This window comes from Phasianus colchicus, chromosome 3 (genome assembly GCF_987193195.1).
Source record: "Phasianus colchicus chromosome 3, bPhaCol1.hap1.1, whole genome shotgun sequence".
In the NCBI taxonomy this organism is placed as follows: domain Eukaryota; kingdom Metazoa; phylum Chordata; class Aves; order Galliformes; family Phasianidae; genus Phasianus; species Phasianus colchicus.
Genome location: NC_143438.1, coordinates 71,765,044 through 71,780,114, shown reverse-complemented (window position 1 = coordinate 71,780,114; position 15,071 = coordinate 71,765,044). Strand labels below are relative to the sequence as shown.

The 15,071-nt window shown below is 42.0% G+C and overlaps 2 protein-coding genes across 4 annotated transcripts in view; one reads left to right on the top strand and one right to left on the bottom strand.

The window, feature by feature from the left end:
• Positions 1–6,921, bottom strand: part of TMEM67 (transmembrane protein 67) — a 31,595-nt gene extending 24,674 nt beyond the window's left edge. Inside the window, exons 1-6 of one of the 2 annotated variants that reach the window (XM_031590994.2) lie at positions 6,092–6,921; positions 4,570–4,658; positions 2,267–2,360; positions 904–1,003; positions 320–389; positions 146–220 (exon numbers count right to left, since the gene is read on the bottom strand). In XM_031590994.2, the coding sequence (XP_031446854.2) occupies positions 146–220; positions 320–389; positions 904–1,003; positions 2,267–2,360; positions 4,570–4,658; positions 6,092–6,467 (804 nt within the window). In that variant the 5' untranslated portion in view covers positions 6,468–6,921. Of the gene's footprint in view, positions 1–145; positions 221–319; positions 390–903; positions 1,004–2,266; positions 2,361–4,569; positions 4,659–5,097; positions 6,067–6,091 lie in introns of those variants that run through there. The other variant, XM_090137805.1, reaches the window with a different exon arrangement.
• Positions 6,863–14,640, top strand: RBM12B (RNA binding motif protein 12B). Of its 2 annotated transcripts, XM_031590992.2 has the most exons (3): positions 6,863–7,206; positions 10,076–10,121; positions 10,842–14,640. In XM_031590992.2, exon 3 carries the CDS (start codon positions 10,870–10,872, stop codon positions 12,964–12,966), a length of 2,097 nt encoding a protein of 698 aa, XP_031446852.1. In that variant the 5' UTR covers positions 6,863–7,206; positions 10,076–10,121; positions 10,842–10,869; the 3' UTR covers positions 12,967–14,640. The 2 variants fall into 2 exon arrangements, with proteins under 2 accessions (XP_031446852.1, XP_089993932.1); XM_090137806.1 differs by lacking the exon at positions 6,863–7,206 and having other exon boundaries at positions 7,220–10,121.
• The last annotated feature ends 431 nt before the right edge of the window (positions 14,641–15,071 follow it).

Genomic DNA, 15,071 nt, shown 5'->3' with positions numbered 1-15,071 from the left:
TCTACTCCAATCTTTATGCTGATGCAAATTACCTCACAATCACTGCAACTGGACAGCAAGCCACCACCACCTTTGTTTTCCAGGAAGAGAATTTAAAAGACTTACTGGATACAGCTTGAAAATGCTTCAGTATAAAAATACTTACTAGCTGTCCAAACCGAACAGTTGCAATTCCCTTTGGAGGTAAGCTTTCACGAGCACTGAAACATAAACCTCCACTCTGAAAAAGAAATGAAAATTAAAAATGGAAATGTTTGTATTTTTCAACACAACTTTTCATTTTTCTGAATTTCGATGAAATAAGCATTCCTCTACTTACTAAAATATTTGGGCTGCTACAGTTGCACGACTTGCTTACATTGATGAATGTCTGTTCACATCTTACACACCTATGGATTGCAAACATGAAGAAAACACTCAAAATGCAATAAAGTATGATGTTAAGTACTTAGTGAAAGCTGACTACATAGGATGTCATTTATAGAGGTAAGGCCTAATGATACCATGAGCATCTTCAACAATTCAAACTGAAATCCAAAACTCATATTATCAGTTTGTTTCTACCGTTAGTGAAGAAGCAAAGAAATGATACAGTTAGTTATCAAAACAAACAACAAAAAAAGCCCACAAAAGCAAAACACACAAAAAAACAAAAGAACAATGCTTTTCAGGTAAGGATTTTATCGAATTCATATTAAGTTTGATATTGACTTGACAAATTCCAACTCATTGCTTTTAAAACTCTCACCAAGCTTTAAGGATGTATACAGTAGATACAAAAGAGAACATTTCTATTATCCAGAAATGTTTATATCCCATGGATACAGACTTCATCTCAGAAATATTCCATTTAAACAGAATATGAGACTTCCAAATTTATCAGTGAAAAGGAAGAATACTTACCTGCTTCCTAACACATCTGAAGCGGAGAACGACTCTGCGCTCCCATTACAAACTATGCACCGTGCTTCATTTAGCAAAATGCCATCAACGCTTCTTTCCACTGAGTTGTAAAGAAAAGCAGCTGTGATATAACAGCATGATGCACAGTATCTCATACAGCTTAAAAAAAGTGCTAATAATGAAAGCGTCAGTGCAGTGATCTGAAATAAATGCAAAGATTTTATCTCCTCCAAATCAAAAGCGTAACTTGCACGATACATCCACTATAAATGCATACTCATATATATTTATGTAGGGCTGACAGTTGGGCTGATGATCTTAGAGGTCTTTTCCAATCACTCCTTAATGATTCTCTGACTCTATATGTATGTATACCAATGTGTTGTTTATACAGTGCATACACAACATTGTAGTCATGAGAAATGAAGTATTTCATGTATTGCTTCTTTGCTATTTCAAACTGAAAAGGCTCAGAATAGATATATTTTTTCATGTGATGTTAACATTTCTAGAGATTCCTAAAAAAATTAAAATTAGTCATCCTGTAAAGAGTGACTCTCTAGTAGACTATGTAAGAAATTAAACCAAACTGGACATTAAGTATTTAATCAAAGAATTACAGACACGTGAAAAGTCTTTTCCATCCTGTGTCTTTGCAAATGAAGAAAACTAACGCTCTCAGGAACTTTTTAAATATTCTTTAATAAAGTCATTCTTTGCTCTTTTTTTTTTTTTTTTTTTTTTTTTTTTACTATGCAAGATTAGCAAAAATGTATTTAATACAGAAACTAAAATTAACAGCAAAATTCATTTTCTGTTTTTAAAGAAATGCATCTGTAACTACTACAGGGCATCAGGTGAGAGCTGCAGATTTAGGGAGGTGTTTGTCAGGGAATCACAGATTCAGTGCATTTTAGGGAAGCATGAAATCCCCAGATCTTAACACACAATGGCTTGCTTGGTGCGCTCAGGCCACCTGGTTCCACCTTTTCATTTATCTGTAATTCCTGTACTGCAAAGTACCTATGCATTATATTCTCCAAAACATTTGTATGTTTTTTCTTAAGTCTGTACTGAAATTGGTTTTACTCCCCATTTCACCACCTACTTCCATGTGCCAACCAGCTTCAAGAAAGTGATGTAGCGATGCAGTATTCTTTTCTACAACTCTTTCACATTAGCTTTTATTTCAAGGAACAGTGATAAAGATTTGCTGTCTTTGAGGAACGAAGTTTGAGATCAGTAGCAATGCTAAACTGTTATCTTACAAATGCTAACATATGTTAAATTTCCTTTTTTATTTAATAGAACTCAACTATCTAAAACAAGCAGCAATATCTCATAACTTGCATATGTTTCTTACCTAATATTTCATTACTGAGACATTTACATTTTCCTTCAGAAGTCAGACCCTTAGGGCAGGTAATACAATTCCATCCATCTTGAGTAACCCCACTCTAAAATTAAGCATAAAACTATTAATGTTTTCAAAAACAATCATCAAATACCTGTGAAGAATGACTGATCCAAATGTTCTTTACTAGAAAATGTGTTCAGATACAACAACATAATAATAATATTATAATTCCTATCAAAGACAGACCAAAAAAAGTGTTTTTAAGTTTTTCTGAAACATTTGTTAATACCTCTAGTAAAGACTAGAGTTCACTCAAAGTGCTGGGTTTAAAAAAGATATGGAGTTTTTCTGCTAAAATATATATGTGTATACATATATATAAAAGCAGTAAAAATATTAATGCATAAAGTCATATTCACATATACAGAAATAATGGAAATGAAGAAGTCTTAGAGTTGATCAGCTCTTGTAACTGCATGCATGTATCAGAACAATTCACAAGCACACTTCTGTTATATTAAGGAGTAAGGGCACCACAGATCAAGAACAATGGGGGAAGTGAAGATAAACGACCATCTTTGGGTGATACAGATGTTATTCCCTTGTCCACTGCTATGGATCAAAGATTACCACCAGTACAAGTGGAATGACAAAAATACCAATAGATATTTGCCAAGGACTTTGTCTAGTGAAACAAGATGAAAAGCAGAGAAAAACTACTTGCATTACCCAGTTAGTTGCTAAACTTATGCAATTAAACTCATCTCCTGAGTTTTTCTACAGCTATTGGAAGGAAACTATTCTAGAATCACAGAATTATAGAATGGTTTGGGTTGGAAGGGATCATTAAGATCACCTAGTTCCAACTCCCTGCTATAGGCAGGGACACCTCGCTCTATGACAGGTTGCTCACAGCTCCATTCAGCCTGACCTTGAATGCTTCCAAGGAGGGGGCATCCACAGCCTCACTGTGCAACCTGTTCCAGTGTCTCACCACCCTCACAATAAAGAATTTCTTCTAGTCTAAATCTACCATCTGCCAGTTTAAACCCATTTCCTTTCATCCTATCGCTACCTGCCCTTAGAAAAAGTCCATCCCCAGCTTTCCCATAGCCCCCCTTCAGGTACTGGAAGGCCGCTATAAGGTCACCCCAGAGCCTTCTCTTCTCCAGGCTGAAGAACCCCAGCTCTCTCAGCCCGTCCTTGGAGGGGAGGTACTCCAGCCCTCTGATCATCTTCACTGCCCTCCTCTGGACCTACTCCAACAGCTCCATGTCCTTCTTGTGTTGGGGGCCCCAGAACTGGACACAACACTGCAGGTGGGGTGTCACAAGAGCAGAGTAGAGGAGCAGAATCACCTCTCTAGACCTGCTGGTTAAATTTCTCCTGGCACAATCCAGGATACCATTGGCCTTCTGGGCTGCAAGCACACACTGCAGGCTCACGTTGAATCAACTGACACCCCCAAATCCTTCTCCTCAGGGCTGTCTCAAGCTATTCTCTGCCCAGCCTGTATCTGTGGTTGGGTTTGCCTTGACTCAGGTGCAGGACCTTGCACTTGGCCTTGCTGAACTTCATGAGGTTGGCATGGGCCCACCTCTCAAACCTTTTGCAGTCCCTAAAGATAGCATTCCTTCCCTCTAGTGTGTCAGCTGCACCACTCAGCTTGGTGTCATTCTAGAATTTTTTTCTCCTGGAGAAATTTTACTTCTCTGTTTACTCTAGAGGGAGAAAGATGGTTAAGGCTGGTGCCTCCAGTTCTATGCTTTGAATCGTACTATAATTTGTCAAGACAGGCAGAAAGAATTGAGCAGACTACAAGGGTACATAGGTATAATTACAGTAACATAAAAGCAGCAGCTCATTTCAAAGCAAAGTATCAAGGAGTAGGAAGATACAGCCTGAATATAACAATCTATAATAGAATTTATATAAATAAGACACTTATGAGCTGCAATTCTTCTTTAGCATTCTATAAAACAGTGGTTGGTGTCTGCGCAAGGGTAATATAACATGAGTAATATAAAGGTGATACAACATGAGACAGAACACAACAGCACTGGAGGAAAATTGAACATTTTAAATCCTCTTGCTTTGACAATGGAATCAAATTTCTAACAAAAAGATGCCTCTGAAATAATACATCATTCTCAAGAGAAAAATATTCTTATGGATAAACATGGTTTTAAAGTAAAAAAATTTCCAAGTAAAGACTATTTCTCAAAATTATTTTAAATTACAAAACAGATTGCAGTCAGATGGAAATCTAGTATCAGTATTATGGCAAAGTATGAAAGCTCAATACTCACCATATTTGCTGGGCATTTTTCACAAATAACAGAGGACCCACCAGTATTAGAAACCATCCTATACCCTGGCAGACATACACATGAACTACCTGAAAACAAAGACAAGCTTTTAATCTACATAAAATTGATTTTTGTCACAGAATACTAAGAACAACTGTTATTTTTTCCTCAGGGAATCAATATAATTTTTCAGATGTATGCATAAAGCACAGAAGTAAGATGTGAAAATTACCCTGTTATTTAAAAAAAAAGTTCATGTCATTGTTTCTAGGGATAGGTTTTGGGAGAATGTTACAGGGTTGAGTGACGCATGAGAGGACTAAGCGGGAACACATAAAAGTTGCACTTTTGTGTTTTTTCTCCAGCTCTATCAGTTGGTTTAATAATACCACAGTGCCATCCTTAGCCCACTCTCTACATCATCACCAGCATTATATCTCTGAATTCAGTTTTTATACTTCGAATACAATGAAAAGGAAGCTGGGGCGAGACCTTGTTGCCCTCTTCCAATATCGGAAAGGTGCTTACAGTGAGAGCGGGGTTGGTCTCTTCTCACTGGTGACAGGTGACAGGATGAGGGGAAATGGCCTCAAGTTGTGCCAGGGTAAGTTTAGGTTGGATATCAGGAAAAACTTCATTACAGAAAGGGTTGTTAAGCACTGGAATAGGTTCCCCAAGAAGGTGGTTGAGACACCATCCCTGGATGTGTTTCAAATCCATTTGGATGTGGTGCTCAGGGACATGATTTAGCAGATGGTTGTTAGAGTTAGAGTAGTATGGTCAGGTTGTGGTTGGACTTGATGATCTTTAAGGTCTTTTCCAATCTGAGCAATTCTATGATTCTATGTTTACCCGCGAAAGTCCATCAAAATACAGAAGTAGCTTTAAAGCTATTTTAAACACTTAAAATTTTCCATGTGAACTAAAGTTTATCTTGAAATTTCAGTGAATAACATTGAAATTCATGTAAACACTACTTTCATGGCACTTGCTAATGCTCAATACCTTTTTTTTCCATAAACTTTTTAGCCTCTCTATCCTGGACTTTTTTCCATATGTTTAAGCACATACTACAAAATAAAATTGATTCTAAGTGCTAATGAACTGTATTTATAATGTAAACTCCTAAATTTGGCCACGTAAAAATCACATACAGTGATGTGAAGTGCTCCACAACGTTCAAGCACCACTAGCATCCTTACCAGCCCAGTTTTACAGAACCAGCATTTGTGAAAAATGCTGGGTTATCCTGTCAGAGATTTAGACGGGACCTGAGGAGATTTCTCACTCAGAGGGCGGTGAGGCGCTGGCACAGCTGCCACAGAGCTGCGGCTGCCCCATCCCTGGCGGCGCTGAGAGCCAGGCTGGTGCTGCCCTGGGCAGCCTGAGCTGCTGGGCGGCGTCCTTTCCCACAGCAGGGAGCTGGAGCTCGGTGGGCTTTAAGGACCGTTCCAACCCGAGGCGCTCCGTGCTTTGGTTCCGTTCGCCCCCCCGCACGGCCACTCGTGCCCGCCCCGCTCACCGCCGGCGCTCCGCCTCTGGTGCGCCCCGCAGGGCCCGCACGACAGCTGCGAGATGTCGAAGTAGCGCGCGTCGCCGCAGTCGCCGGGACGCTGCAGGGGCAGCGAGAAGCCGCGGGCGGACGGCGGCACCCGGAGCAGCAGCAGCAGCAGCAGCGCGGCAGCGGTCGCCATGGCTACGGCGGCCTTCAGCGCTACCCGCCCACGGCTGCCTCGTACGGCGGCCGCGAGGGACGGCGCGGGGCGGGAACGCGTGACGGGATGCGCGGGGCGGGGACGGGAAGGGCTGAGCTGGGGAAACGCGGCTGGGTCAGTAACAGAGCAGTGATGGAGGGCAGGCGGCTCGCTTTCTGGTATCTCACTTGTAAAGCAATGCATAGTAATCAGAGAATCACAGAACGGCCCGGGTTGAAAAGGACCACAAAGATCATCTGTTTTCAACCCCCTGTTATGTGCAGGGTCGCCAACCACCAGACCAGGCTGCCCAGAGCCACATCCAGCCTGGCCTTGAATGCCTCCAGGGATGGGGCATCCACAGCCTCCTTGGGCAACCTGTTCCAGTGCGTCACCACCCTCTGTGTGAAAACTTCCTCCTAATATCTAACCTAAGCCTCCCCTGTCTCAGTTTAAGACCGCTCCCCCTTGTCCTATCACTATCCAAACGTTGAAGCATGATAACGAAGTATAACGGAAGTGCTTTGCGTGTTATTTTTCTGAGAAGAAACTGGCAGCGCAGCTACTGAGGTAACCGCGATGCCACGGCCCGCCCCGCCCGCCTGGAGAGAGCTGAACGCCGGCTGCACGCGCACGCATTGCCGCAGCGCCGCTCCTCTCGGGGCTGCCGGACTCCGACTGCGCGCCAAGGCGCCACGCATGCGCACACGGCGGCGGCTGCAGAAGCGCGCCTTACGGCAGAAGCCCCGCACCGGGTGCTGGCGGAGAGAGGCGGAAGAACTTGCGGGGCTTCGAGGGCAGGGGAGGGGGTCGCGCAGGCGCAGTTGGGTTCCTACGCGGAGCGTTGTGGGAGGGAGCGACGGAGGGCGCCATCTTGGCGGTACTGCGCCGCGAGCTGCGGGGAGCGGCGCTCGGCGCGGAGGCTGTCCCGGCGGCCTGTCCGGTGGGTGGATGCCGTGAGGGACGGCGCCCGGGGTCCCGGGGCGCTCCGGTCACCGAGGGCGCGGGGTTCTCGCCGCGAGCCGGCCGCGTGTCGCCGCTCCTCGGCAGCCCGGCCCTCTCGGAGCCGTTGCGCGGCCGTCGCCCGAGGCCTCCTCGCGCCGCCGGGTGCCTCTCGCCCTTCCCTCCGCGGCCCCTCCCGTCACCCTGCTCCGGGGAAGCCGGGCTCGTTCCCTGCCGGGCCGGCTCCCAGACGCGGCCGCGCGGCCTCCTGCTCGGCCCGTTCTCCTCGGCCGCCATCCCGCGGCCCCGAGCCGCGGCCTGCTGGCGGGAGGGACCCGTTTCCCCTCCGGGCGGGCGCTGCGCTGGCTGCGGGCGGAGCTGCGGCTCTGCGGCGCTGGGATCGGCCCTGGGATCGGCCCCGCCAGCGGCCTGCCCGCTGCGGCGCTCACCCGTCTGGCTTCGCGACGGGAAACCGGTGTGCGACAGTCCTTGCCAGTGCTAGAGTCCGTTTGTAAGACGATCGGAATAACAAATCATCATCACTCCGCCAGCTGTTTGACACTTCTCATTACCGGGTTTTACAGTTGTGACATTTCTGTGAATGTGCCTTCTGGTTTGCATGTTCACTGTCTGCAAGCCATTGCAATCTCACTACATCGCAAGAATGCTAGTCAAATTCAGGCTTAGTTTCATAAAATGTTCCCTTTTTTTTTTTTTTTGAGTGAAGTGTTAATTTAGCGAGGTTTTAATGGCTTTTGAAATTTGCTAAGAGTGTGGAAGTATAGATGTACTGCTTTCTAGCCAACCCAGTCAAGTGCAGAATCTCTTAAAGCATTGGTGGGTGTACTTCCATGTTTTTAAATGGCTGGCATGAGGTTGTCAGTCTGTTTATGATGTAAATCCCTGTTCTCTGAAGTCTTTGCTCAGGTTATGAATTGGCACTTGCATCCTAAAAGTCACTGTATTCATTCAGTTAAACAGTTGGATGGCTTATCTACAGGTTGTGCTGCTTCTTGATTGTTTAATGTGCAGTCGGTAAAAATGTGTTATCATATCTTGCTTTTTGTTTAAGACTTCTTGAAGTGTCTGGTTTTAACCAGTGAAGGTTGTATGTTGTATCCATGATACATCGTAGAGAACTTGCCATTTATCATCGAAGAAGTTCTGAGGAGTTCTGTTCTGAATGCTGTTTAAGGATTGGGATGAAATTCAGAAATACTACAGATAAAATACATCGGCAAGTAGCAGGGCAGCGGATTTGACTTTTCAAGACATGAAGGCCCTACAAAGAAAGTCCTGCCCTTGAATTTCTCCTTGCTTCTGGCATTGCTTTCACATCTGTTGAGAAGATAGATTAAAATGGGTCCAGTTGGGATGGAGTTAACTTTCTTCATAGCAGCTGATACGGTGTTCCGGATTTTTGGCTAAACAGTGCTGACAACACCAGCGTTTTGGCTTTCCCTACGCAGCCTTTGCACAAGGTCAAGGCTTTCTTTTTCCCATTCAGCTACTCCAGCTGGTAGACAGGGAGTGGCCAGGAGGTTGTGAGGGCACACAGACAAGGCAGCTGGCCCAGGGTAACTAAAGAAATGTTTTGTACCATATAGTATCCTGCTCAGCAGCACAAACTGAGATAGAGGAAGATTTTTGTTCTCTGGATTTTCTAGGGGAAAGGGAGGCAGGGTATGTTTTTGGCTTCTAAGGTGGACATTGTTCTGAGGCAGATCCTCATGTAGGAGTTGGTGAGTGATTTCCTTTGTTTTGCTTTTTTTTTTTTTTAATTTTAATCTTTCCTTTACATGTTAAACTGTCTTTATCTTGACCAAGAATTTTCTTGCATCCATTCTTATTCTCTTCCCTGTCCTGCTGATGGGGATGTGGAGTAAACAATCAACTGTTTGGCTGCTGGCTGGAGTCAGTTCACTGCAAAAAATACAGAGGGCTGATGATCTTCTGTACAAGTATTAAACAGGCATTTGTTTTTGGTTAGTTGTGTTTATAAAGTGCTGATGTAGAAGTGACCAGAATGTGATAGCTGTTGCTTTTCTGGACTCTGGTGAAATGAGAGTTACTGTGATCGGTAGCTAAGTTGACATCAGGATCTAATGCTTTATCCTTGTTCCTGAACAAGGTTTTTTTGCAGGAGATGTTTGCAAAGGCTTGTTAACAGGGCCTTGGCTTCTTGTTCTTTTTAAAGGAATGTAGTTGTGTGCTCTGGAAGCTTATCTTTGTTCTGACAGTATTGCACTGTGTATTGTGTGTCATTAGATGATAATGTTGACAATTTGGATGTGATTAAGTCAGTGTATTGAGTGATTTTGAAAGGCGGTTAATATTTAGGGAAGATACTGAATTCTGCTTTGTGAATTGAGGAGCTCATTGAAGTTTCTTCTTACTATATTTGTTTGCTTTTTTGATTGTCTTCACTGCTTACGTAAAGTATGGTGCTGGACTGGTGAGTAGCATACTCTTGTGAACTGTGAAAGAAGGTGGATTGTGGAAGAATGGACACGTACTATAATCTTGAGATGGACTTGTGCATCTTTCAAGAACTCAAAGACTTGAGGGTTATCCCCAATATATAGTCGGTCTGTTTGATTTCAGCGGTTTGGTATGACACAGTTGATGAACCTCATCGCGTTTTCATCATTTGCAGAAGTCGACTTTTGAATATCCTTTGCTTTGGAAACACAAAGATGTAATGTTCCTTGGAACATGGAAGGAGGCCTTCATTTTATCACAGATTGAGGTTTCATTACATGCTTGGCTTTATTATTAGCCGCTGCTATGGACGCTGCAGCAATGTAGCAAAGTTTGTAAACCGAAGTACAGATATCAGCCATTAATTATGTTTCATTTTCTTTCCACAGTTAAGTTGATTTTACAGAATTTATCAGGTCTTCCAAGCAGAAACAGGTAAGCTGCCAAAAGCTTAACACTTCTCACTGAGTATTGTGACAAGATCGTACACGGCAGTTTATTCGCACAGACTTGTGGCTGGGAACTAGGATACGCTCTCCTGAGTGCATGTGGCTGCTGCAATTAATATTCTGACTACATGAAAGAGACAACATTTCTGAACGCTGAGAAAAACATGTGATTGCAGAACTGATCACTGGTTAGAGCAACTTGTCAAAGCAGTAAAGTCATCACTGCTGTTGAATTACTTCATTTTCCAGTGTCGCAGTTACCCTTTTTCGTTTCTCCTTTTTTTCATCTAGTATTTTTAGTGTTTATGTTCACAAATGTCCTGTTCAAAAGTAAACAGGAAATTTTGTTCCTTAGGACTGGTCTGAGATCTCTGGCATACAGCAGCTGTGCCGTGAAAGACTGTAGGCGTTCTTCAGGTATCATGGATGGAGAGGATAACTGAGGTGGATTTGGTTGCCCTTAGGATAGGGAATGCTGATAGACTTGTGCAGGTGGAGTAGCTAATTGCTTTTGACTAATCAACTTTCAGTGAATCTTGTTTTAATCCTATTCTTGTGAACTTGCGAGGGTGTTTTTTTTATTTTGCTATCTTTTCTCTTGATTGAGACAAGGACAGTCATTTAAAAAGGCTCTAGTTTAAGTGTTAAGATACTGTAATAGCTGAGTACTAAAGACGTGCTATCATGTGTACCTTTTTGTCTGCAGGTGATTTTTGCTGTGGGTTGAGCTCAGCATGGCTGTAGTCATCCGTTTGCAGGGGCTTCCTGTTGTTGCGGGTCCTGCAGATATCCGTCGTTTCTTCTTGGGATTGAATATTCCCGATGGAGGTGTGCATATTATTGGAGGAGAAATTGGGGAGGCTTTTATTATATTTGCGACAGATGAAGATGCACGGCGTGCCATGAGCTGTTCGGGAGGGTTTATCAAGGACTCGCGCATAGAGCTCTTTCTCAGCAGCAAGGCAGAAATGCAGAATACCATAGAAATGAGCCGGAAGCGATTTGACCGTGGGGGACGAGAAGCTATGCCTGGGTCTAGACGAACAGGTCCTAATGGTTCTGGTGGATCAGGTGTTGGAGATGTTCCACATTTAGTTGCAGCATTTACAAAAGGGATAAATAAACCTGGTTATGGTCCACCAAATCATCCAGAGGCTGGCTTCCACACCAATGGCACGAGACAAGGTGATGTAGGTATGCCTAAATCAGGCTATCAGTCAAGAAAGGATTCTCATGCATTTAACCCAGATGATCTTTACTTATTTCTACGTGGTATACCTTATTCTGCAACAGAAGATGCAGTACGTGATTTCCTTTCTGGGATACGTGTGGATGGAGTCATTCTGATTAAGCATCGTAATGGTTTAAATAATGGTAATTGCTTGGTAAAATTTGCTACACCTGGTGATGCCTTAGAAGGACTTAAACGGCACAGACAGTATATGGGTCAGAGGTTTATAGAAATAAGTCCAACTACAGAGGAACGGTGGATAGAATATGGTGGGAGGGTAGACATGCCAAATGAAATGGATCACTTTTTATGCAAAGAACATTCTCCAAGAAGTTCGGGCTACATGCATGCAAGGAAACATTCTCATTCAAGATCACCTAGGAGACAAAGAACGCGGTCTCGATCACCTTCTGGCCAGGAATATTACATACACTTAAGGAATCTATCAACTAATGTGGAGAAGAGAGATTTGAGAGAATTCTTCCCTGATCTGGATATAAGCAACAAACAAATAAAGATTTTATCGGAAAAGCATCAGAGGAGGACTAGAGATGCCTTTGTAATGTTAAGGAACGAGAGAGATTATCAGGCTGCTTTGGAATGTCATAGAAAGGTTCTTCTCAATCGTTCTGTTTACATTTTTCCAATTTCAAGAAAGTCAATGTTGAAAATGCTTGATTCTTACGAAAGGAAAAGATCACAGGAAAGAGGTCATCCTGGACAGGCCATAACAGAAAAAAGTTATCGGGAAGGTCATTCTGGCCTGAAGATGTGTGCTTATGTAAGGAATTTTCCATTTGATGTGACCAAAGTTGAAGTGCGAAGGTTTTTTGAGAGGTTTGATATTGATGAAGATGATATTTACTTGCTCTATGATGACAAAGGAGTTGGGCTGGGAGAGGCATTAGTGAAGTTTAAATCTGAAGAGCAAGCAATGAAAGCAGAAAATTTAAATCATCAAAGGTATTTGGGAACAGAGGTATTACTAAGACTTATATCTGAAGAGCAGATGCAGAAGTTTGGTGTAACCGCTCCATTCTCTACGCCCAATGAAATGCAGGGTCATTCACATGCGTATAACAGAGGTGAGCTGTCCCGTCCGGTCGGCTCACCTGGACCACCACAAGGGCCACCCATGCATTCATTTGGTCCCCCTGGGAACTTCAGGCATCCTTCTGAATTTAGGCACCCCCCTGAGAATTTCATGGGCCCTCCTAAGGATTTTAGAGGTCCACCGCCCCTCATGGATTTTGGTGGTGACAGCAAACCTTTTGGCAGAATGGAATTTGGGAATAATAAAATGGGAAATTTTCCTGAAGGAAGATTTATGCCGGACCCAAATTTCAGTGGTGGTTCTGACCGGATTGTTCCTATCCGCTTAAAAAACTTACCTTTTAAAGCGACTCCTAATGAGATTCTGGACTTTTTCTATGGCTACAGAGTTATACCAGAGTCAGTTTCTGTACAGTACAATGAACAAGGATTACCTTCAGGTGATGCCATCGTCGCTATGACAAACTATGAGGAAGCTATGACTGCTATTAATGAATTGAACGATAGGCCAATTGGTCCACGGAAGGTTAAGTTGAGTTTGCTGTAAAGGAAGTAAAGATGCTCTAGAATAAAACATTATAGATTTGACAGTATTGACGGTTACATTCACTTTTTTAATTACTAGAAGATGCAGAAGAAACGGTTTCCATCAACGGTTGTAAATAGTATCTAATTCGGTTAAATTCCTGGTTAAAATATCTGTATTGTTAAGATATGAGAAATATATAGTGCCTACTTCTTACAACAGAGAAGAGCTTCAAAGTTCTGGAGGACATTCAGTATCTTACGTCGAGGTATAAAAGCATGGAGTTTTAATGTTTTTTTAAAGGAAAAAAATGTTGGGTTGTTATGTTTATTTTTTTAGTTTGCTTTAATTCCTTGTTCTCTGACTTTGCATCAGATAAAACTGTAAGTGTTGGTTGGATGACCATGCACAGTTCAAATAGAAAAACTTTAGCGCTACCTGCATTAGTAATAACAGTTCTTATTGAGGTTAGCTTAATAAAACTAAAAAATGACTGTTTTTTTTTTTTTTTTTTGGTATAAGCTGTTCAGTTTTACGTGGTTGCAGGCATCACTATTAGAAGAAAAAAGATCTTCCTGTTCACATTAGCTGGGTTTGCTGGCTATTCAACTTTTTTAAATAAAAAAGAAATTGCTATTAAGTGTCTGTCCTACTTAAAATTTGTATGGTTACTGATCTCAGCTATTTCTCAGTGTATGTGGATCTTAGTGAGAATGATCCTGGCTGCTTTCTGTGGAAAGACTGATCTGTTACCATTTGCCAACATAGCGGTGAATATATGGTTTATAAAGACTCCAAAAATCTATACAAACCAGGTTGATAGGCTTTCTCTTCACTCAATGTAGTTATACCACTGAGGCAAAAAATGGATATTGGAGTTGGGTCAAGAATTTTGGCTTCAGCCAGAACTTTCAGTGGTCTTGTTTCACCTTCACATGCTCACAGTATGAATGTTAACTTGCTGATGATTGTGTGGATGCATTCTAGGTCAATATATGATCACTTTGAACTAACATCTGTCACGGACAACTGTGTTGGCAATCAGCTAAGTTTTTCTCTTATATAGGAAAATAATCTCGATTAGTATTCAGAATGCTTTGATTGGTTTGGTAACAACATAAGTAAATTTTAGTAAGAAATAAAAGCTAGCCCATTTGAGGAAAAGGCACTGCATTCAAAATTCAGGCTTATTAGGAAACCAGTTCTGTGGATAATAGTTCTTGTTGACCTTAATTCTTTTATATAAAATCATAATCGCTACATCTCATGTAATGTCTTTAAAGAAATGAACAAGACAAACCCCTTTTTCTTCTGTAACCTTTAAAAAGATAATACAGTTTCATTTCTTGAGGCATATTATTTGTCTTGAAGTGCTAGGAGAACTGTGTTTTCAATCAGAATGCTAATGCCAGGTACGTAGATAAGGGTTCCTCAGAGCAGGAACTTAGATGGGGCCAAACTTTCAAAGTCTGTATATACTTATCTTCTTTTTCTGACTGCTAGGAATTAACTTCAGAAGTGTTACTGTTCTGTATACTCCTCTGAATTTAAATGCAGTTTTTAAAAAATGATGCTTTTTACTTCATAGTTGCTCACAACTATGCCTAACAAAGCCAACAGACTGCAGGGAAAATAATAGCATGAATACAAGAATCCTAAAAATAAAGTTGTTTGGTCTAATTGTGCTCTTGAAAACTTAATCATGATTATTTTCGTAAGCTAACATCATTTGTATTATTTAAGTCTTGCCTCTGTAGTCAACTGTTGTTTTTTATTGAGTGAAAGAAACAGTACTCACTTTAAGTTTTACATTATCTGTTCTTTCTAAAGTTCTTCCAGCTACACAATAGTGACTGTCAAGTACTGAATATAAATGGATAAAATTTTTACCATGATTCTAAAGTAGCACTGTTGCACACATACTTCTGTAACAAAAAGGATTTCCAGGCCGAAAGGGTAAGAAAATTTACTGCTGGTGAAGTGTGAGATTTGTGTCAGAAAATGCCTACTTCAGTGGCATTGTCTGCTTACAGAAAAGTCTGAGTAACCACTGATAAGGGACTACTCATTTCTGGGTTGGTAACCTTTTCTTGTCCTAACCATTTAGTTGAGAATTGATGTAAACA